General features: G+C 34.6%; 1 protein-coding gene across 4 annotated transcripts in view; it reads right to left on the bottom strand.

Annotated features, from left to right (window-relative positions):
• LOC108917078 (afadin) overlaps positions 1-19728 on the bottom strand; it is a 264104-nt gene that overhangs the window by 3441 nt on the left and 240935 nt on the right. Inside the window, exons 8-15 of one of the 4 annotated variants that reach the window (XM_023454370.1) lie at positions 18871-19154; positions 17916-18065; positions 14167-15047; positions 9557-9885; positions 8472-8793; positions 5944-7611; positions 5239-5584; positions 474-1920 (exon numbers count right to left, since the gene is read on the bottom strand). In XM_023454370.1, the coding sequence (XP_023310138.1) occupies positions 474-1920; positions 5239-5584; positions 5944-7611; positions 8472-8793; positions 9557-9885; positions 14167-15047; positions 17916-18065; positions 18871-19154 (5427 nt within the window). The remainder of the gene's footprint in view (positions 1-473; positions 1921-5238; positions 5585-5943; positions 7612-8471; positions 8794-9556; positions 9886-14166; positions 15048-17915; positions 18066-18870; positions 19155-19728) is intronic. The other 3 variants (XM_023454367.1, XM_023454368.1, XM_023454369.1) reach the window with 3 other exon arrangements.

Raw genomic sequence — 19728 nt, 5'->3', positions numbered from 1 at the left:
AGAGAATGTACATAGAAAATTGAAATAGTACAAATCAATTTTTATCAGAAAAAATCAGAACCGAAAACGCTTCAAAAGACAAAATTTATTTTGACGTCTTCACTGACGTTTGTCTGTATCTCTGTCTAAACATTGGATGTACTTTGGGTATCTTTCTCGCATCGAAAAAAAATTCGATTTTCGGCGAGGACTCATTTTAAGAAGGAAATTTCTCTTAGAAGATGCTAAGGAATCGCCTTCATAATACACGTTTGGATAAAGGACCGGAGGGCCCTTCGGCTCGCCGCTTCGCCGCTCACAAGGAAAGCCTTTGATAACACCTTACGCCCGTTTTCGCGGCCGAATATGGGAGCGAGAGTAACCTACTACTTTTAACATATAAGGACAGTCTTAAAAATTGCTGGTTACTCTCTAAACATAAATTATTCTTGTAATATGAGAATTTTTTTAATTCAATCCGATAATCGACTTACCTTTTCCGTGTCATCGTCGTCTTGTTCAGCTGCCTCCATCGCCCTCCTCTGAAACTCCTTCTCAAGCTGCAACACTCGCAACTGTTCGTCCTGCTGCGGCGTCCTATACGGCAGAGAAGACAGTTCCCTGATCTGCTGCTCCTGCCACTGCCTTGCTGCCTCTCTCCTGGCCTCCTGCTGCCTCTCTTGCTCTTCCCTAGCCCAAGGATCTCTTGGTGGTTTGCTCGACTGAGAACCGCCCGTCGGATAAAACGCCATCTTTGGAGGGTCTTGAGAACTCGCCGAGTATAAGGGATGGGTACTCGTCGGGGGTAATTCGGGAAGGTCGTCCTTCTTCCCTGGTTTCGGGGCCACCGGAGGTGTCTTATAAGACGGCGATAAGGGGGATTGTTGCTGCGGCTGCTGTTGGATATAGTTCTGCTGCGGGTGGTACTGACTATGTTGCGGATGTTGGTTCTGATAAGTTTGGTTCAGGTTCAAATTCTGCATGCTCTGAGCGTTCTGCGACATCATGTGGTTGTAGTACTGCTGCTGTTGGTAGTACTGCTCCCTGTTGGGATGCTGCGGCCCGTAGGGGGGAGAGAGAATCCTATTCTGCCTCCGTCGGACTTCCTCGGACATCTCAGCTATTTTGGCCGCGCCACGTAAGTGTCTGTCTTCGTTGCTCAGTCTGTGTTGCTGCATGTGTTCGGGGTTCTGTCTGAGTTGAGGTATGTCGACTTTGCTGCTCTCGTTAGCCCTGATGTTGCCACTGCTGGCGTATCGCATCATGTCGCCTTGGGCGTGGTGTTTGAGTAAGTCCTCACTCTTGGATGTTCGCATTTCGTTATGCCTGGACATGTCGCTGTGTTGGATTTGCGCCTCTGAGATTCTGATGTTGCCCTGGCTGGGATACCGCATCATTTCTTCGTGTCGAGAATTCTGCGACTGCCTGAACACGTCTTCTCGCAATAGCCCACCCCCGGTGTTGTTGTATCTCTCTTGCGGTCTCTCTTCCGGCCTCTGAGCGTTCGGGTTAATGTGGAGCGGTTGCTGAACGTTATTCGGGTAGTTGGGGTTGCTGGTATGTGTAGGACTAGGATAAGATTGGTTGTCCTTCAAATTCTGACCAGCATAGGGAGGGTTGTATGGCATTTTTTGTATTTCTTCAGGAGGGGGATAATTGTTTTGGTTCTGTCTCATATACTGCTGACTGTGGGCATAGTTTTGTCCGTAGTGTTGGCCATACTGTTGATGGTTGACGCTAGGGAAGGATCCAGCCCTGTTGTCGTCATTGTGTAATCTGTGTGTGGAAAGAGGGCTTTTGAGGTTCGGGATGGATTGGTGTAAGTTGTTCGGCCTAGGATTGGTAGCTGCCGTATGAGGAGGATAGTAAGCCGAAGAGGGACGTTGGGTGTTGGCTACGGATGAGTGCAGCGAATTTTGGGAACTTCTTAATGCAGAGGTCCTGAAAAGAAACAATGTGTAATTAGAAAGATGTCAAATTATTGTTGCAAATATTTCATCAATATTGGCGTTAAAATGGCACCTAAGATAATACAGCTCCGGGTTTCGCTGCAGTCACTACCAAAGGTACAAAACCACCTTGCATGCAAATACACATACCGGGTGTTCAAAAAGTCAACGGTGACCTTGACCATGACCTTGAAGGTTATTTAGAGGTCAAGTTGAAAATTTTAAATGGAACCATATACTTTTGACCCCGGAAATGGAAAAAATGGGCATTTTTACGTTCGGATATGACCTTCATCATGACCTTCAAGGTCATTTAGAGGTCAAGTTGAAAATTTTAAATGGAACCGTATACTTTTGATCCCATTAAAATGAAAGAGCGAAAAATTTTACGTTTGGATGTGACCTTGAGGTCATGGTCAAGGTCACCGTTGGATTGCTCACTCACAACTCTGCAACTTTTGTCCTAATTATTTTTTTGTTTGAGCAGTATTTTGTGATAGAGGGGGGTTTCAAACTTTTTGAACACCCGGTATAAAAAATTTAATATTCACTTCAAAAGTGCATCAGTTTAAAAATTTTATCAAAATTAAAAATGATTATAATTTAAAAATATCCAACTGCAAGTTAATTAGTTTGATAAATAAATTTTGAAAAATATTTGAGAAATGTCTTAAGAGGCAACCAGCAATACATTTTTATAGATTTTATTGCAGTTTGTATAAATATGAATTAATGCACAAATAACAGACTTTCCTCCATTCTAACGCAGATTTTCTATAAAATGGACTTGGTTTGAAACCCAAATTACTTTTTGGTGTAAAGAAATTTGTAATTTACGATGCCGCTTGTTCAGAAGCGGCAAATTAGAAATCTTAAAAGGTTTTCCCATCTTTGTAAACATTTTATAATAAACAACAATTTTTCATTTTTGTTGTTGATTAAATAATATCTTGTACTGCTTAGTACCAAAATATATTCTATATTTTTTTTGTTATTTTCATGTAATTTGTTTGTGCTATTGAGAATTGGTAAAAATATTCCAAGTATGTGTTAATTTATAAATAAATACAAAAAAAAAAGTTATTNTTTTGTTGTTGATTAAATAATATCTTGTAGTGCTTAGTACCAAAATATATTATATATTTTTTTATTTTAGACTTCAACAAAGCACGTTCTTATAGCTCAGTATATGACGGTTTTTAGGTCCGAATTCTTGACACATGCACCGGTTGACGTGAAATTTTAACACTAGGTAGAAAATTGCTTAAGAAACAAGTTACATAGTGCCGATGTGTGCTTTCACCCTGGGGGTGAATGCTACCCCTTCTCGGGGGTGGCAATGAAGGTACCTATTTAAACGCAAAAATCAATAGAGGGATGAATTTTAAGCAAAAAATGCTCTATAACGTTTTTTGCAAAAATTTATATTTTCCGAGTTATTTTTGATTAAAAATGTTGATTTTTCATCTAAAAAGTGAATGTTTTTCAACCATTTTTGACAAATAACTCGAAAACCTTGCGTTTTATAGAAAAACCCATATAAAGCAAAAATAAAGCTTTTGAAATAATAAATCGATTCATTTTTGGTTGATTACCGTAGATGTAATAATAACCGAGTTATCACTCTCTAAAGGTGATTGTTTATTTTTCGGAAAGTAAAATCGAACCTTTTACCGTAAAATAATGGTGAAAGAACAAATTTTTTGAAGAAAATGAATATAAACTTTTTTAAAGTGATTGGAAAGACCTTTAAAATGCTTTTTGAAAAAATTTTGTAGCTCAAAAACTCGCGGAGTTAAGATGAAAATAAAATGGTCATCTCATTTTTTCGAAGAAAAAATCAACAATAAAATCTATGGTTGAACCATAAAAATAGAAACCCATGTACAGTTGACTTTATTTAGGTACTAATAATAGGCTCTGCAAGTTTGATCTGTTTAGAATGCCTAAATTTAAAAAAAGTTTGAAATAACGAAAAACAAATTTTTAATTTTTAAAAAAATTTCCTTTTTTTCGAAATAACTCAAAAACTAAACAACATACGTGAAAAATGCAAGAGTTCAAAATTAAAGGTCTTTTTTTTATATTTTTGCTCTCTTTCAATTTTTCTGTAGAGCAAAAATTAACCGAGATATTACGTTTTTTACGTTTGCATTTGTGTAAGGACCACCTTCATTGAGCGCTTAAAACCTAAAAATCTCGAAAACAAAGAGTTCAAGACCCTTCAACTATACGGGTTGATTTGTAGCTCTTGCAATTCCCTGCAAATTGCTTTTTGGAGCGATGAAAAATATTAAAAATTAAAAAAGTTATCGTGAAAAACGAATTGTATTATTCAGTGAAAATTGTCGGATCGTGTAAATGGCTTAATTTCTGATAGTTTCCAAGGCGTAATACACGCACAAACACACACACGCACATGTCCAAACAGAGGAAGTCGACAGTGACGATAGTTCTTTAGATGATATGTAAATTTTTGATAATAAAGTAGACTTAGTTGTATAATACACAAATAATTTTTATTTTCCCTTTCACTAATTACATAATTTAAATTTCGAGTTTTAAGTAATCTCGTTGAATTTAGTAATGTATCGTTGAGTGTTTCGAAGTAAGTAAAAATTGTTCAAATCCTCATTAAGGGTTATTTTTAAGGATTAAAACGTTGCAATGAATCATCAGTAATATTATAAACAGTGACGAGTCTTTCATTCATTATAAATGCTATGATGTGAAAATAATTTTTTGCTTTATTTTCTGCAATAGGGGTGGTTTTTAAGGGTTGAAACGTTGCAATAATCATTATTATTTCATAAACAGTAAAAAATATTCAATTCTTCATTATTGCTCCGTCAAAACATTTCAGAGCTGCAAAAACTAATTATTGTTTTTTTCCTCATACAGGGTGGATTTTAAGGGTTGAAATGTTGCTACAAATCAAAAATTATTATTCAAAACATAAAAGAATGCTTATTCTATTGACATAACAGTCATATCTATGGTTTTTACGTTTATTGAAAGAAGGGGTAGTTTTCACCCCCTAAAAACAATAAGCACACATTATGGATATGTAACTTTTGTAAAGGAGGGTGAAATAAGCTTACTCACCAATTTTCATGAAAATCGGTGCATGTGTCAAGAATTCGGAGGTAATATCCTATTTTTACCGTTGTATACTGGACTATTATGAGTATTTTTTTTGTTATTTTCATGTAATTTGTTTGTGCTACTGATAATTGGTAAAAATATTCCAAGTATGTGTTAATTTATAAATAAATACAAAAAAAATGAATTACTAACAGTAATAACTCACCTATCGCCGAGATGCTGGGGACTGGGAATCTTATTCCTGTAAATGCTGAGATTCTGATAGAACCCGCCGTCCTGTTGAAGCAAGTTGTGGGTGGATCGGCTGCGCAGCCCAGCGGGGTTATTCAGGGGACCGTTGTGAGTATTCTGAGGTGGGTTGTTGTTATTATTAATACTATTGTTGGAGGAGGTTCTGCTGTAGCCTGGACTGAAAGCTTCGTGGTTGGTACGGGGCTGTTCAGAATTCGGAGAGTGGATTTGGTGGAGAGCGGGGACAGATTTCGAGGAGGGAATTGTGCGTTCCGAGTCGACTCTAGAAGGCAAATCCCGTTCCGACATCCTTCTAGATCCTAGTGAAAGAAAATGTTTCAGGATTAATATTTCCCGCATTTAAACGTTTAAATATGAAAAATAAAAGCGAACATACACTGCTAAGAAATTATATGGTTGCAAAGAATATAATTATCATGCTTAAACAGATAAAATAATATTTATTAAGATTTGACTGAAAAAAAAAGTATTTTTTAATTTAGATAAACACCTAAAAAGTATATTTTTCATTCATCAAAATTGGTAAAACAAAATGAACAAATTTTCTTTGACCACTGTTTCTAATACCTAATTTTTTCAAATGAAATTAAAATGGAACAAAGCAAACAAATTGCTTGAAAATATTGGAACTGTGCGCAACAGATAATCGTAATCTTACGATCAAAAGCGCCAAGTCGAATATCCGTTAAAGCAGCTAACCTAGCAGCGTTATCTAAGTTGTCTCGCACGATACTAGCGCAGCTCCGCGTCTTCCTAGCGGCTCTTGGGGAGTCACTACAATTTTTCAAAACGGGACAAGTTTTCTTGGCATATCTACAGCACTTTCGTACAGTTTTCTTTGTTTTAATGTCCGAACAACTTTTCCACGTTTTTGGCAAATATTTCTTCCTCACGACGAGAATTTTAGGTGATTTTGGTTTGTTGTTGTTTTCATTATTTTTCGCAGTACTTCTTCTTGCACTGTTACGTCTAGTAACGATGTAAGATTCAGGGAATTTCTTGTGGTCCTTTGACTTGTTTTGTAAATCGGTAAGTCTCTCTAGGCTATCACATCGAACTAATTGACTATTGAAAAATTTGTTAGACTCTATAATTTCACTAAAACGACGATTATACTGTTTTGGCTTCTTTTGTATATTGGTTATATTATTAAGACACTCTACTTCGTCAAGGCATTCCTTACTGTTTTTCAAAATACCCTTCAGTTTTGGTTTATTTACAGTACTATCATCTACTTTTGAGTCTTTCGTCTTGGTCCCTTCTTTAGGCAAAAAGTCAATGTTAAAAATGCAGTTCTTAAACTCACATCTATGAGAAAAATTGTTGTCGATAGTGTTTACAGAATTGTACTTTGTAATACTTAAGTTGTCTCTGTTTTTCTGTTTTGATTTTGGGGACAGATCTGGTTCCGAACTGAACTTTACGCTAACACGTCTTAAATTACTTTTCTCCGACCTCTCTATGTTTTCCTTTTCGAAGCATTCATTATTTTTTGACATTGAAAGCTTCATATTAAAGTCGCTTTTCGATTCTGAACCATTCAAACTCCAATCATGTAACAATTTCAATATTTCCATCCTCTCGTATTCCGTCAATTTATCATTCAACTTCTCTTCGCTAACGCTTTTGCTCCTGCTCGCAGCAAATTTCTTTTTATTCAACACAGGCACACTTATAGCTTTGTTGTCGAACTGGTGTGCTAAATCCTTGACTTTTCCGTGCCTTATTTCGTACGGCGACTTCCAGTTCTTATGCCGAATGGGCGTATCGGGCCCTAATTGACTCAAATCGAGATTGGATTCATGCACGCCGCTGTTGATACTGGACGTGGAACTAGACAAATCTTGAAGCGACGTAGAAGACAATCGTTGCTGTCTATATTTCTTTCCACTAGTATTTAGGAATTTGTCTGTATCACTAAATTCGTCGTTGTAAAAAGAGGCGTCGTTCACTTCGATCGAATAGCTCTTTTGCTGGACAAAATTGTTAGCTTTGTCTTTCCAAGACTTGTTGACCGGTTTGTGGAACTCTTCCACTTTGTCGGTCTTCATGCTGGTCCCCGATTCATCGTAGGTTAACGTAATATTCTTTGGAGAGGGTTCCGAGAAATCGGTTACTTGTAAATTAAAAACCGGCTCGTCGCTTACTATTTCGATGCGGGGTATGGTGAATTTACGCTTTTCTGATTTGAATAAGCTGTCGTCGGAATTGAAAAATATATTGTTTTTCAGTTTTGTCGCCGGGGGAGTGAAGATGCGGTAATTCTGGGGGCTGTACAGGGATTCTTGTGAACTCTGTACGTTATCGTAGAAGCTGTAATCCGTGGCTGCATGTACAAAAGGAGAAAAACATGATAGCAATAAGGAGAAAATTTACAGCTACGTGTAAGGAAACAAATAATGTACAATTAATTAATTAATAGAGAAGTATTTTGAGCTAGCTCGAGTTGCATCTATTTCATTACATCTATAAAAATTTTGCAGCAGTTCAAATTATTATACAGGGAGTTTAGAAAATAACATTTTAATACTTTCCATGGCATCGTTTTGGTCTGCACCTGCACTTCTTCCCTAAATTTGCAAATAATTATTAAAATCTCTACATCAACTGAGATTATATATAATTCGACATTTTTTGGGACGGATTTCTTGTATTTTCCAAGGAGACACGGTAAAAGTCATTGGCACAATTTTCAAGAAAAATTCAACACATCGCAATTATCAAATGTGTTTACAGATACAGGCCATTTTTTATTTTTAGTTGTTTCTTTTTTTGCGATTTAAAAAAATTGTGACAATTTTTGATAGTTTAGAAGCACCATTGGAATTTACGAAAGAATTGACGAGAAATCCTCTGCAATAATCAAAATTTCAAAAAATAAAAAAATTATAAAAATGCACTATCTTTTAATCGAATAAAAATATTGAAATGCAGTTTTCAAAATACATTTTTTTTTAAATTGATCCCTTGATACTTTACTACTATTTGTCCTCCTTGGCAAATACAAGGAAACTTCCAAAAGTGTCGAAACTGTCCCACTCTGTACACCAATTAAAGACTTGATTGAATTTTTTATAACAGATAAACTTGCACTAACAAGATTCGTAAATATTTGGTAAATAATTTGATTAAAAACAATAGTTTCTAAAAAAAGATAAACCAAAAACTTTATGATATTACGCTTACCCCTATGTGGCGTCGGACTCGGTTGCTGCAACAGCGTAGCCAATCCGTGATAAACAGCACCGGCTTTAGCCACTTCCAGTGTGACGACACTGCTCGTCCTCTGCAGAAACTCCGCAGCTTTCTCCTGAGTGATTCCAAGTAACGACTGACCATCTACCGACAGCAATTGATCACCAGCAGCAAGCCGGCCGTCTCTGTCAGCCGCACCACCTGGCACGACGGATTTTATGTAGATTCCTAGGCGTTCCTGCCCCGCGCCTTTCGCTGCGACTATGGAGAGACCCATTCCACCACCTGCCTTGTGTAGTCGTATCACCTGAATCTAAAATAAAAGATAGATAGAAAAAAAAAGATAAAAAAACAATACAAAAAAAAGTTAATAAAACAAAATTATTGATAACAAAAAAAGTACGGAAAAGTTTATACATATAAATATTGACAAACTAAGGCACATTAAACAGTAATTGTCAAAAACTAAGTTCAACTTACAGATTCTATCAGATACAAATTTTTATAGTCATTTCGTTGATTTTAATCTTAAAGTATATGTATCCTGTATATATTATTACAATTATACAGGGCGTTAATATACTTTTGTCAGTAATTTAAAGCGGTGAAAAAGGAGCAAACACTGAGTTAACTGATGTCACAGACTTGTATCGGAAGGTTAACGTCATAGATAAAAATGCTATTTAAAAAATGTGTTTAAAACTGTTTTGGAACTGTTGGAATACATATGTTTTATCGCGGCGAGTACTTACAAAAAATTCTGTACTTTTGACGAGTTTGTAGGTTTCTTATGAAGCCGGACTGTATTTGAAAGTTAGTTTGTAATGCATTGTTGTAGTGCTTGCTGTGCTGTTTTTCGAGAGTACATTTAATAGCCTTATTTTAAAGTTTTTTTTTTGGAAATGGCGTATTTATCTAGAAATTATGATTATTATGATATGCTCATAATTTATGGCGAGCGAAGCAAACGAAAATGCCCACAGATCTTGTCAAGTGTACCGTGCAAAATATCCTAAACGACGTGCCCCCGCAATCAACCAATATTTTCATTTACACTTTACTTAATTTCCACCTACCTCTGGCTGCGTCGTGCTCAGAGCTGAAGGTGGCCTGGGGGCAGACATGTAGACAGTCCAGTGCCCCGAACTTGTAGGTTGAGCGGCAAGCCTACAAAGCCCAGAAGCTTGCAGGGGATGTAGAAAATCAGCTAATCCTGGCGGGACTCCTTGCACGACATCACAACTAAAGCCATCGTCAGGGAGTAGAAGCTGGAGCGGTGGTGCTGGGTCTTCGTACAAAGTCACTTCCCGACCCTCCGCTCTAGCCAGTTCGTCGGCCACACTCTCCGCTGCCTTGGCAGCCTGTTCTAAGAGAGATGGAGATGCTAGTTTCTCGCCAGGCTCCGCTGAAATGAGTAATATTTTGAGATTATCAAGGAGAAATTTGAGGCACCGATGGTATGTGTCGATGATTTAGTGCTATTAATAAATTTGATGAGAGGCTGACCTGCTAAATTTGTATTTTTATATCTTATCTGGGAAAATAAATCAAGTTCTTCCACTTCAGTGGAATTTCAACCAGCCCACCAAATATAAATTCCAGTTAAATAAGTATCAATTTCCTAGATATCTTAATCCCTATGTAAACAAAATAAATCTTTAATTTATCATCAGATCTTGACAGTAATTGTTATGAAAAATATATTTTTTTTTACTAAAATATGTACATTGTTATTTTTATTAATTGAAAACATGTTTTCTATATATTTTTATCTCTAATTTATAACTTACATACGGGATGTTCATTTCGATTTATGAATGTGCGAGCAATTAACGTAATGATTAATTAATAAAAAAATAAATGAAGATCAAACATTTTATTATGCAGGGTGGACCCGAGGTAACGGGCCAAAATTCATGGGTAGATTCCCCAAGCAAAAATATTGCAATTTGGCCGAACTTAGCTTAGTCCAAAAGTTGATGGTTAAAGAAATACAAAATGTTAACTGTAAAATATTATTTAATTTTTTTTTCATTTATTCCTTAACAAATGCAAATATCCTCACAAAATTTTGGGGTTTGGAGTTCTTTGGGTAGAGGAATTGAAATCTATTCCCATTTTGGTTAAAGTTCATAGAGGGCGCTAGCTGCCGTAGATTGAATGTGTTAAAAACGACATAACTTTTTTGTACTTTAAGGTATCTCATTTTTGGCATCAAATTCTTATTTTCCAACTTTTTTTGCACAAGAAAGGTATACTTTATGAAAGTAGCTATCTTGCACCGTTTTCGAGATATTTGGCTTTGAAACTTCCAATGCTGTTGCATTAAATTACAATTAAGTACCTACAGGTATTAATTTAGCGGTAAAGTTTCTTAAATAGGATTTGCACGAAAATCAAATAATTTACGTTTTCCACTTGTCTTATTGCTGTCATTTGTATGCTAATTTCTATTAAGTATTATTTGTACCTAATTAAAATTACATCTTATTGCATTTTTGGAGTTACCTACATACAATCAGTTGTATATGGAGAAACTATAAACACCTGAGAAGAACTTTAGCAGCAGGTTTTAACCCTTTTGCTGCGCAATACGTCTGAACGTAGCTACCGCGCCGTGCACGATTGTTTATCGCGTGCGAATATATACGTCTGGAGCAGTTAGACCACTTATAGTTTTACATTATGTTGTGTTAAATTACGATTTACGATAAATTTTACGATTTTATTTTGAATAAAATACAGTATATGTACTAAATAGAAACTGAAAGAAACATGAACAATCTTGGTACTATTACCAGTACCTCTTTCCATAAAAATATTTGTCACAATCGGTATAAGCTCGCCCGCAAAAATTCGCCTTACCAATTGCAATAACCGAGTCACTATGCGCACGGTTGCGAATATATACGGTTTGAGCAGCCTGATCCAATTTAACTATTCATGCGAATTTATCCGTCTGGAGCAGTTTGAGCCCTATAAATTTTTAGCGAATATATACGTCTGGAGCAGTGAAAGGGTTAAATGGTGCAAAGTTATTTCGCGTTAAGGATTTATACTTTAAAATAAAACAATCTTTTAACAAACGCGTTGATAAATGTATTTAAGTTAGAGGTGGATATTTTGAGCTATTACTGTCAAAACGGCATATTTTTTTAATAATGTTTACTATTTTACTGTTCATTAAATTACAATTTTTAATTCTAAATAAACCCTTGTTTTTGACATTTCTAAATTACTTTAATTATTTCAACTATTAGCATTGGAAGTTTCAAAGCCAAATGTCTCGGAAACGGTGCGAGGCAGCTACTTTTATAAAGTCCACCCTTTTGTGTAAAAAAAAGTTGGAAAATAAGAATTTGGTACCAAAGACGAGATAGCTTAAAGTACAAAAAAATTACGTCGTTTTCAACACATTCAATCTACGGCAGCTGGCGTCCTCTATGAACTATAACCAAAACTAAACTCCAAAATTTTGTGTAAATATTTACATTTATTAAGAAATAAATGGAAATAAACTAAAATAATAGTTTACACTTAACACCCCGTATCTCTTTAATTATCAACTTTTGGACTAAGGTAAGTTCAGCTAAATCGCAATATTATTGCTTCGGGAATCTATGAATTCCATCCATGAATATTGGCCCATCTCCTCGGGACCACCCTGTATACTCACATATTTGCAAACTATAACTTTCTCAACATTGCAAATTCTAACTACAATTTTTTAGGAGTTAATTGTTTTAAATTCAGATCAGTGATTTTTTATTGTCTCTTGGAATGACACTAAAATTTTCTTTTCGATTATTAAACATTTATTTTGTAAGAAAAACTACAAATTTTTCATGCAAGTACAAATTGTCCATTTTTAGTTGATATTAACCGAGACGAAACAAAACTTATAAAACAAAAATAAAAATGTACCATAAATTGTTAAATTTTTAAATTTTATACAGGGTAAGTCAGACTTGTTTGACGCAGGAGCATGTTGAAAGTAAATAGGGTTTGTCAGATAGAATGCTCCATCTAGATTGAAACTGAAGTATTTTTGATTGAAAATTGAAGTATATTTTAAAATCATTTCAAGTTTTTAATAAAAAAAATTTGTTACTATTTTTTAAAGCACTGTGTTTAGTTTGTGGATTTTAGCGTCAATGACCTCTAACAATGACCTAGTTTAGGTGATATAAATAAATAATTTCGATCCACCTGATTTGCAATGACAACACTGTTAATTCAATTAAACAAGAATTTTAGTTTATCGGTTTACAAAGTGTTTGTAATATGTTATGGAAATTTTGTGATTTTCTGTAAGAAGTAATAATGTTTTGGTAGAATTGAAACAGAATTGGTATATTGCAGTGTTGATTGACCTTATAAAGTTATTTATTTCAGTATTTAGCGACGGTATGGTGTGTTTGTGTGTCTTCATTGTTAAATTCCTGTGTAATGCTATCAAAAAAACAAATACATATACCGGGTGTTCCATTAAGGACAACGACTGGCTGTATCTCGGAAACTATTTGTCCTATAGATTTTGGGAAAAAAATGACTAATATGACCACTAGAAATTCAATAAAATTATTTTTAGCTTCTAATTTTGGCCGTTAGAGGGTACATTTCTAAAATAAAAGTAAAAAAATGTCTTATTTTAAAAAATCAGACGGAACGATAGATACAACTTATTGTTATCGAGACCTTCTGCTCTTTCTTCAAAATTTTTGTTGGAAAAATTTTGCTCCATCTTAAAAAATAAAGGAAGGGGGGATGGAAATTATTTCCTATGACAAACAGTGAGATAACTCTGGATTACGTAAACCGATTTCAACGAAGTTGGGCTTGTTTGTTGAAAAGGCAATTGATTGATTAATCAAAACCTTAAATTGAATTTCAATTTAAAAAATAAACAAACCGTCAATTGGCCGTTTTCCTAATGAGTTTTAATGATTTTCAAAAAAAAAAAAAATCAAATGTAATGCTACCTTTTTTATTTTATGGTGTTTTTACACATAAAATAACGAAAAAAATGCCGCAAGCCGGAACCTTGTATCTTCGTTCAAACTATTTAATACAAATAATTTCCACCCCACTTCCTTTATTTTTTTAGATGGAGGTTTTTTTTCAACAAAAATTTTGAAGAATGAGCAGATGATCTTGAAAACATTAAGTTGTATCTATCGTTCCATTTGATTTTTTTTAAATAAAGCAGTTTTTTACTTTTATATTAGAAATGCGTCCTCTAGCAGCAAAACTTAGAAGCTAAAAATAATTTTATTGAATTTCTAGTGGTCATATTAGTCATCAATTTTTTTCCCCGAATACACCAGCCTGTTCAGTGGCGGGGTAGAAAATTATGAAAAAAAGTAACTAGATAAAATTCGTTTTACCGTTGGCATTTGGAAAAAGAAATTTATGGCATGTGTTTTGCAGTCCTTCACAGAGCCAAATTCATAGTTTTCTTTTAAACAAGATATTTTAAAAAACATGTTTCTTGGCAATATCAATGATTTATCTTATTTTTAATTAAGAATAGTATAATTTTTGTAATTTCATTTAAATTTTTCAAGAATTTTCTCATGATATACTTTATAATAGTATTTTCGCCAATCATAACTTTTCTTAGTGTATCTTTTAGTACTTTATATCTGAAACATTTAATTTGTTGATGTAATTACAAAAAACTTACCTTTGTACTGCATCAATAGAGCACCTAGCTGCATTGAATTCAGCTTAAAGCAAGCCGCCGACAGATTCGCCAAATCCTCAGGCGCATATTTGGGAGCCTGCAACAGATGAGCGCACTGAACGATCTTCGCCAGATGACATTCCGCGGCGAGTTCCAGCCCCTGAGACTCGGCCCAGGCCTGCAAGTTCCTCAACCGGTTGAACAACTTGTTGCCAAAATTCCTCGTGCACAAATTGCTATTGCTTATAACGTTCGACAGTGCCTTGGCCGAGATCCAATGGAACAGCTGGGAGAAGAGCTGAATGGTAAGCGCGGCGTTCACTCTACACTTCCTCAACAGATTCATAGCACCACTTAGGATATTTATAACCTCCCTGGGATGATCGTCGCCTGTAACGGACATTAAGTACGCCATGGCCGAGTTCAATTCGTCCGTCAAGCAAGCCACCAGGTTCTTGAAAGCTAACTGTACTGCGTCCGCTAAGGTGTCCTGAGCTTGTAGAGAAAAAGCACTGACATGCCTGTCCGATTTCAGGAAATGCAGCAGTTCACTAGCGTTCGCTAACCAGAAGGCTTGAGAGTTACTTTCCGTGCTCCTATCCTGCACCGTATGCCGGATTAGCATGGCGGCGTGTTGTAGTAGTAGAGTGAGCTTGTGCGCCCGCTCTGTTGGTGTCAGTTCAGGTCTGTAGTGGGTCGATGCACGATACCGGGCACAGAGGTACAACGTGTAGGCGGGCGCTAGTCTGAATGTTGGTGTCGTCACGTCCAGGTGGGTTATTACTCTGGCTAGGAACTGTTCTTGGGGTTCCTCGGGGAATTCTAGGACTGCCGGTAAGATGGGGTCTTGACCGCGAGGGTATCTATCCATCCCACCAAGTCTAAGAAAAAAAAAATGTTATATAATTTATGCATATTTAAATATTTTAGCAAATCGATTAATGTAAGAACAAATATTTTTATGGAATGGTGTTTTCTTTTTCAATGACAAAAGGGCATTAATAAAGGATTATTAAGTTAAAAACTATTTGATTAGATTTTCATTTTACCATACTAATTACAGTAGTAGGACTTAGAGATTTAACAATCTGAAAAGATAAAATTGAAAAAATGTATCACTTTTTTCGGATGTCAAAAACTGTGAAATTTGAAAAAACTTAGATAAAAAAAATCATTAACATATTTTTCCAGGTACATTTTGCTGCAATAAAGATACATGGATATGAAAATAATAAACAAAATATATAATCTGGATGCCATTAAATTAAAAGAGCTAAAGCACAAATTATCAAGACAATTATATAATATTTTATTTAAAACAATAAATATAAATAAAATCTAAATTTTTCATTACCAAACAATGAAAATAAACAAAATGTCAATTCTTCCATGTCCGTAACACCAAATTAAAAAAGTTAAAAAGATTTATTGTGTAAATTCAGTTAAAGGAGGATCTTCAGATTCCATTTGTAATGCTTCTGGTGCTATTTAGAAAGTGTGGAATTTCCAGGAAATTTTATAGGTCTGGAAATATTAGGTAATTTCTCTAAACCTTATACATATTTTACAATTCCAACTGTATTGATTTTTATTTATGACGTGCGGCTATCTATATAGTCTGTGTCTTATGTTAATTGACTGTCATTGAATTAGTTTACAGCCTAGTTCTTACAGTCATGAATTGTGAAAATCATAAATTATTCAGATAGGTTTTCAAAAATGTATTATTGACCAAATTTAAATTTTTGGATACAGGGTGTAGCATTGGTGCGTCGAAGTAAGATATCTCCTTTATTATAGAAGATATCAAAAAAAGTTATTTACAAAAATTGTAGCGAACTTAAAACTGCACATTTTAAAATTATTTTCGTATATTCAGGGTGTTACGTATTACCAGGGTGAACCAAACATACTATTTTTTAAACAGGACAACCTACATATTATTTCAAATTTAGATTAAGCTCATGTCTCCTATGCTTCCAATGTAGGGTATAATTATGTTATACATTTTAAAAGTTATGGTCAATTGTATACGAGAATCATTCCCATTTCAGCGTCCTGTATACTCTAAACAGAACAACTTAACAATAATTTTTTGCAGGCACAACTTTTTTGATATTGGTACAGTTTTACGAGAAAGTGCTATTTCTTTACTTTTGCAACAGTTGAATATAGGGCGAGCTAAAACTCGTGTATAATTTTCTCAATTTCTTTAAATGAATCACTGTATTTTATTTTAAAAACTGAAATAAACTTTATGTTCTTTTATTTTTATAAAACATTTTCTATAGCTAAAATCATTAATTTCTGAGATATTTACCATTTAATAACAAAAAAAGTTTTAAAAAAAATTCCTATTATAACAAGTTGGCCGTGGGCAAATGACAGTGTGACAAATTGTTATAAAACATTACAAAATATCCGTTGTTAAGACGAAATTCTTATAATATTAACCAACTTGTTAAATTGTTCTGTCTAGGGTTTACAGGATGCTGAAATGGGAATGATTATCGTTATCTCGTATACAATTGACCATAACTTTTGAAATACCTTGTATAACATAATCGAACCCTATACTGGAATCACGGGATAGATGAGCTTAATCTATATTTGAAATAATATATAGGGTGCTCCATTTAAAAAATTGTATGTTTGGTTCACCCTGGTAATACGTAACTTTTGTAAATAACTTTTTTTGATATCTCCTAAAATAACGGAGATATCGTATTTCGACGCACTAATGCCGCACCCTGTATATATATAAAAAAGTATATTAAAAAAAGTAATTTTTTTTAGTGCTGCTTTTATGTCTACTATTATTTTCTTACATTAATTTTTTTCAAAGTTTTGAACCTCTGGATATCAGTTCATGACGAGCTGCTCTCAATTTTTTGATTGAAATGTACAGTATCTCCATGGTTTAAAATTAGTAATTTTGTTCGAAGAACGGTTAGCAACTATCAGAAACCATCAAGCACATGCGCTTTAGCGAAATAATGTTCGAAGAACAGCAAATCAGCAACGCTGACAACAAATTTGGTGTTTGTAGAAAGCAACAGACTAATTTTCAATCAGCTGGAAGTGATTAGAATAATTCCCAAGGATTTCCCAAGAAATTTTTGGTTTGGAACATGCGCATAAGTTTCGTACAGCAGAATTTGTAATATTTTTTGAACTTGTTAACCTATAACTTGAGTATGTTATGCATTGTTTTAGTTTAATTTAATTAAAATATATATTAATTTTTCTAATTAATCCCATTTCATAAAGATTAGTAATTGTATTAATTATTAACACTGAATATGTTTGTTAGGTACATACATAAAATAATAAAAAATAGACAATAAAATACAAAAATACTATTTCATAATTTTTTTATAATATAATTTTTTAAAATAACAATTTAAAAATGCGTTTCATATCGATTTGATCTAAAATCAGTTATGGATAACACGTCGGCATTTGGTACCAAACTCAAACCGTTGTAAATTCATTCTTTGAATAAAGCTAGTATAAAACCGATTTTTCTTTTATTTATTTTTTTTTAATTCGTGACTTATAAATACCTTGACAGTTTTCATAACCAACATTTAGGACTATTATGTTGCACATAAATGAAAATATATTGCACACAAGCCAACATTTTATTTTTTCGTTATAAAAATAACAAAAATCCTGTAACTTTATTATTACCACATTATTTCCCAGTTTTCAAAAACTGAAATCCTGAGCCACTCTAAAACACCTACCTATTCTCTGTCGAAGACCCTAAGGATCTATTGTCCTCTCTAGCTCCACTGGCTGTGGAAACTGTCTCTACATTGCCTTCTAAGTCAAAGGTAGTTTCTATATTTTCCCTAGACGAAGCTTCAGTAGGGCTAAGGGCACGAGGGGATCTGCTGCGGGTTACGCAAAAAAAGCAAGAAAAAAAATAAAGAAATAAATAAAACAGCAAAAATAAAAAAAAATCATAAAATTGCAAAAAAATGTGCAACAAAATTAAAATAAATATTTATAAAGCTAGGCAGAATAAAATGCGTACAAAATATTTTGCATTATTTAAATGTTTATCAACATTTTAACATGGTCTGTGATTTTAACCATTTAATTTTGATTTTATATTTTTCATAATGTCATTCGGATATGTCTCAAATCTATGTAGCTACTAAAGGTGCATCACTTCTATAAAGTGTTTCAAAAAAGTACTTAGGCTAAGCCTTTATTCATAGATTCCTTGGATGAAGATGATGGGACTTATGCCTTTTTTTGGTCACCTCCTTTTCAAGACACCTTGTTGTCAAAGTTACATTTCAAAAAATAAATTTGTCAATAATTCATTTGTTTTTTAAGACATTGAGTTAGTTATATTGTCTTAAATTATTTATTAGTGGCATAGTTTTAGATTTTCCTGTGTTTACTGAATGAAAAGTATTAAAAAAACAGGTGTTTCAACTACTTCACCATGTGTGTGATACAAGTCTTTGCAAACTTTTTAACTGAATATCTCAAAAACCAACGAAGCTATTAATAAAAATATTTGTTAATATAAATTTCGACACCCTGTATCTTGAAAAAAAGGCGCCCAACCGAAAAAGTCATAAGGAAAGTTCCATTATCTTCGCTCAATGAACCTAACTTGACCCACTTTTTGTAACACCCTGTATATTTCGCACGACAAAACCGTCAGTTGTCAGCAACCCCCACCTGTCGTATATCCTGCTGCCGTTGTCCATGTTCGTGAACGGCTGCCTCGTCCTGTCCTCCTGCGTGGGGTCCAGGAACCTGTAGGTGTTGCTGTGGCCGAACTTCACCAGGCTGCCGTGTGTCAGGATGGTCGTCTGGTGGATCCTCTGGCCGTTGACGTAGGTGTGGGCGTCCGCGTGGCACGGAGTCAGAGACGTGACCCCGTCGGTGTTGGTGATGACGCAGTGACGAGGCTGGATGTGAGGGCCGTACAGCTGCAGGGCGATGCCGTTGGCGGAGCCCACCTGGAGCAAGGAGAACTGGTGTTATTAACGCTGACAGAAATTTGTACAGGTCCGTATCGAATCCATATGTGCGACAAATGATTATTCTTAATCTTATTTTGAAATTTGTTCGCAAAAAAAATGTAAAAAATTACGGGGGCTGTAGGTAGTCCCGAGCCTTACGAGATTTTTTTTTAGAAAGAGGACTTACGTAGAGCTTGTAGCCCCGGGCCTCACCATAGGTTAATCCAGCCCTGGATGGGAGGATCTAATTGTAAGGTAGCTAAGTACGATATTAACCTAATACCTTGAAATATTAGGAAATATAATCCAAAAACTCTGAAAATACTTCGAAATAGGTCAAAAACTTCAACATACATATCTCGAAAACATGGAAATACTTTAAATTATACATACTTAGAAAACCTCAAATGGGTGGAAATCTGGAAATATCTTGAAAACTGCGAAATACTTTGATGCTTCAAAATAAATACAAATGATTAAAGAATAAAATGAAATTCTTCAAAATAACTTTAAAATGCATCAGCATTCGTCGGATCAGCTTTAGATTTAAAAAAAGAACAGTTGTAAAATA

The sequence above is a fragment of the Anoplophora glabripennis genome, unplaced genomic scaffold (genome assembly GCF_000390285.2).
Source record: "Anoplophora glabripennis isolate ALB-LARVAE unplaced genomic scaffold, Agla_2.0 scaffold69, whole genome shotgun sequence".
Lineage (NCBI taxonomy): Eukaryota > Metazoa > Arthropoda > Insecta > Coleoptera > Cerambycidae > Anoplophora > Anoplophora glabripennis.
The sequence above is the reverse complement of the archived record's forward strand: the minus strand, read 5'-3'. Positions and strand labels throughout refer to the sequence as shown.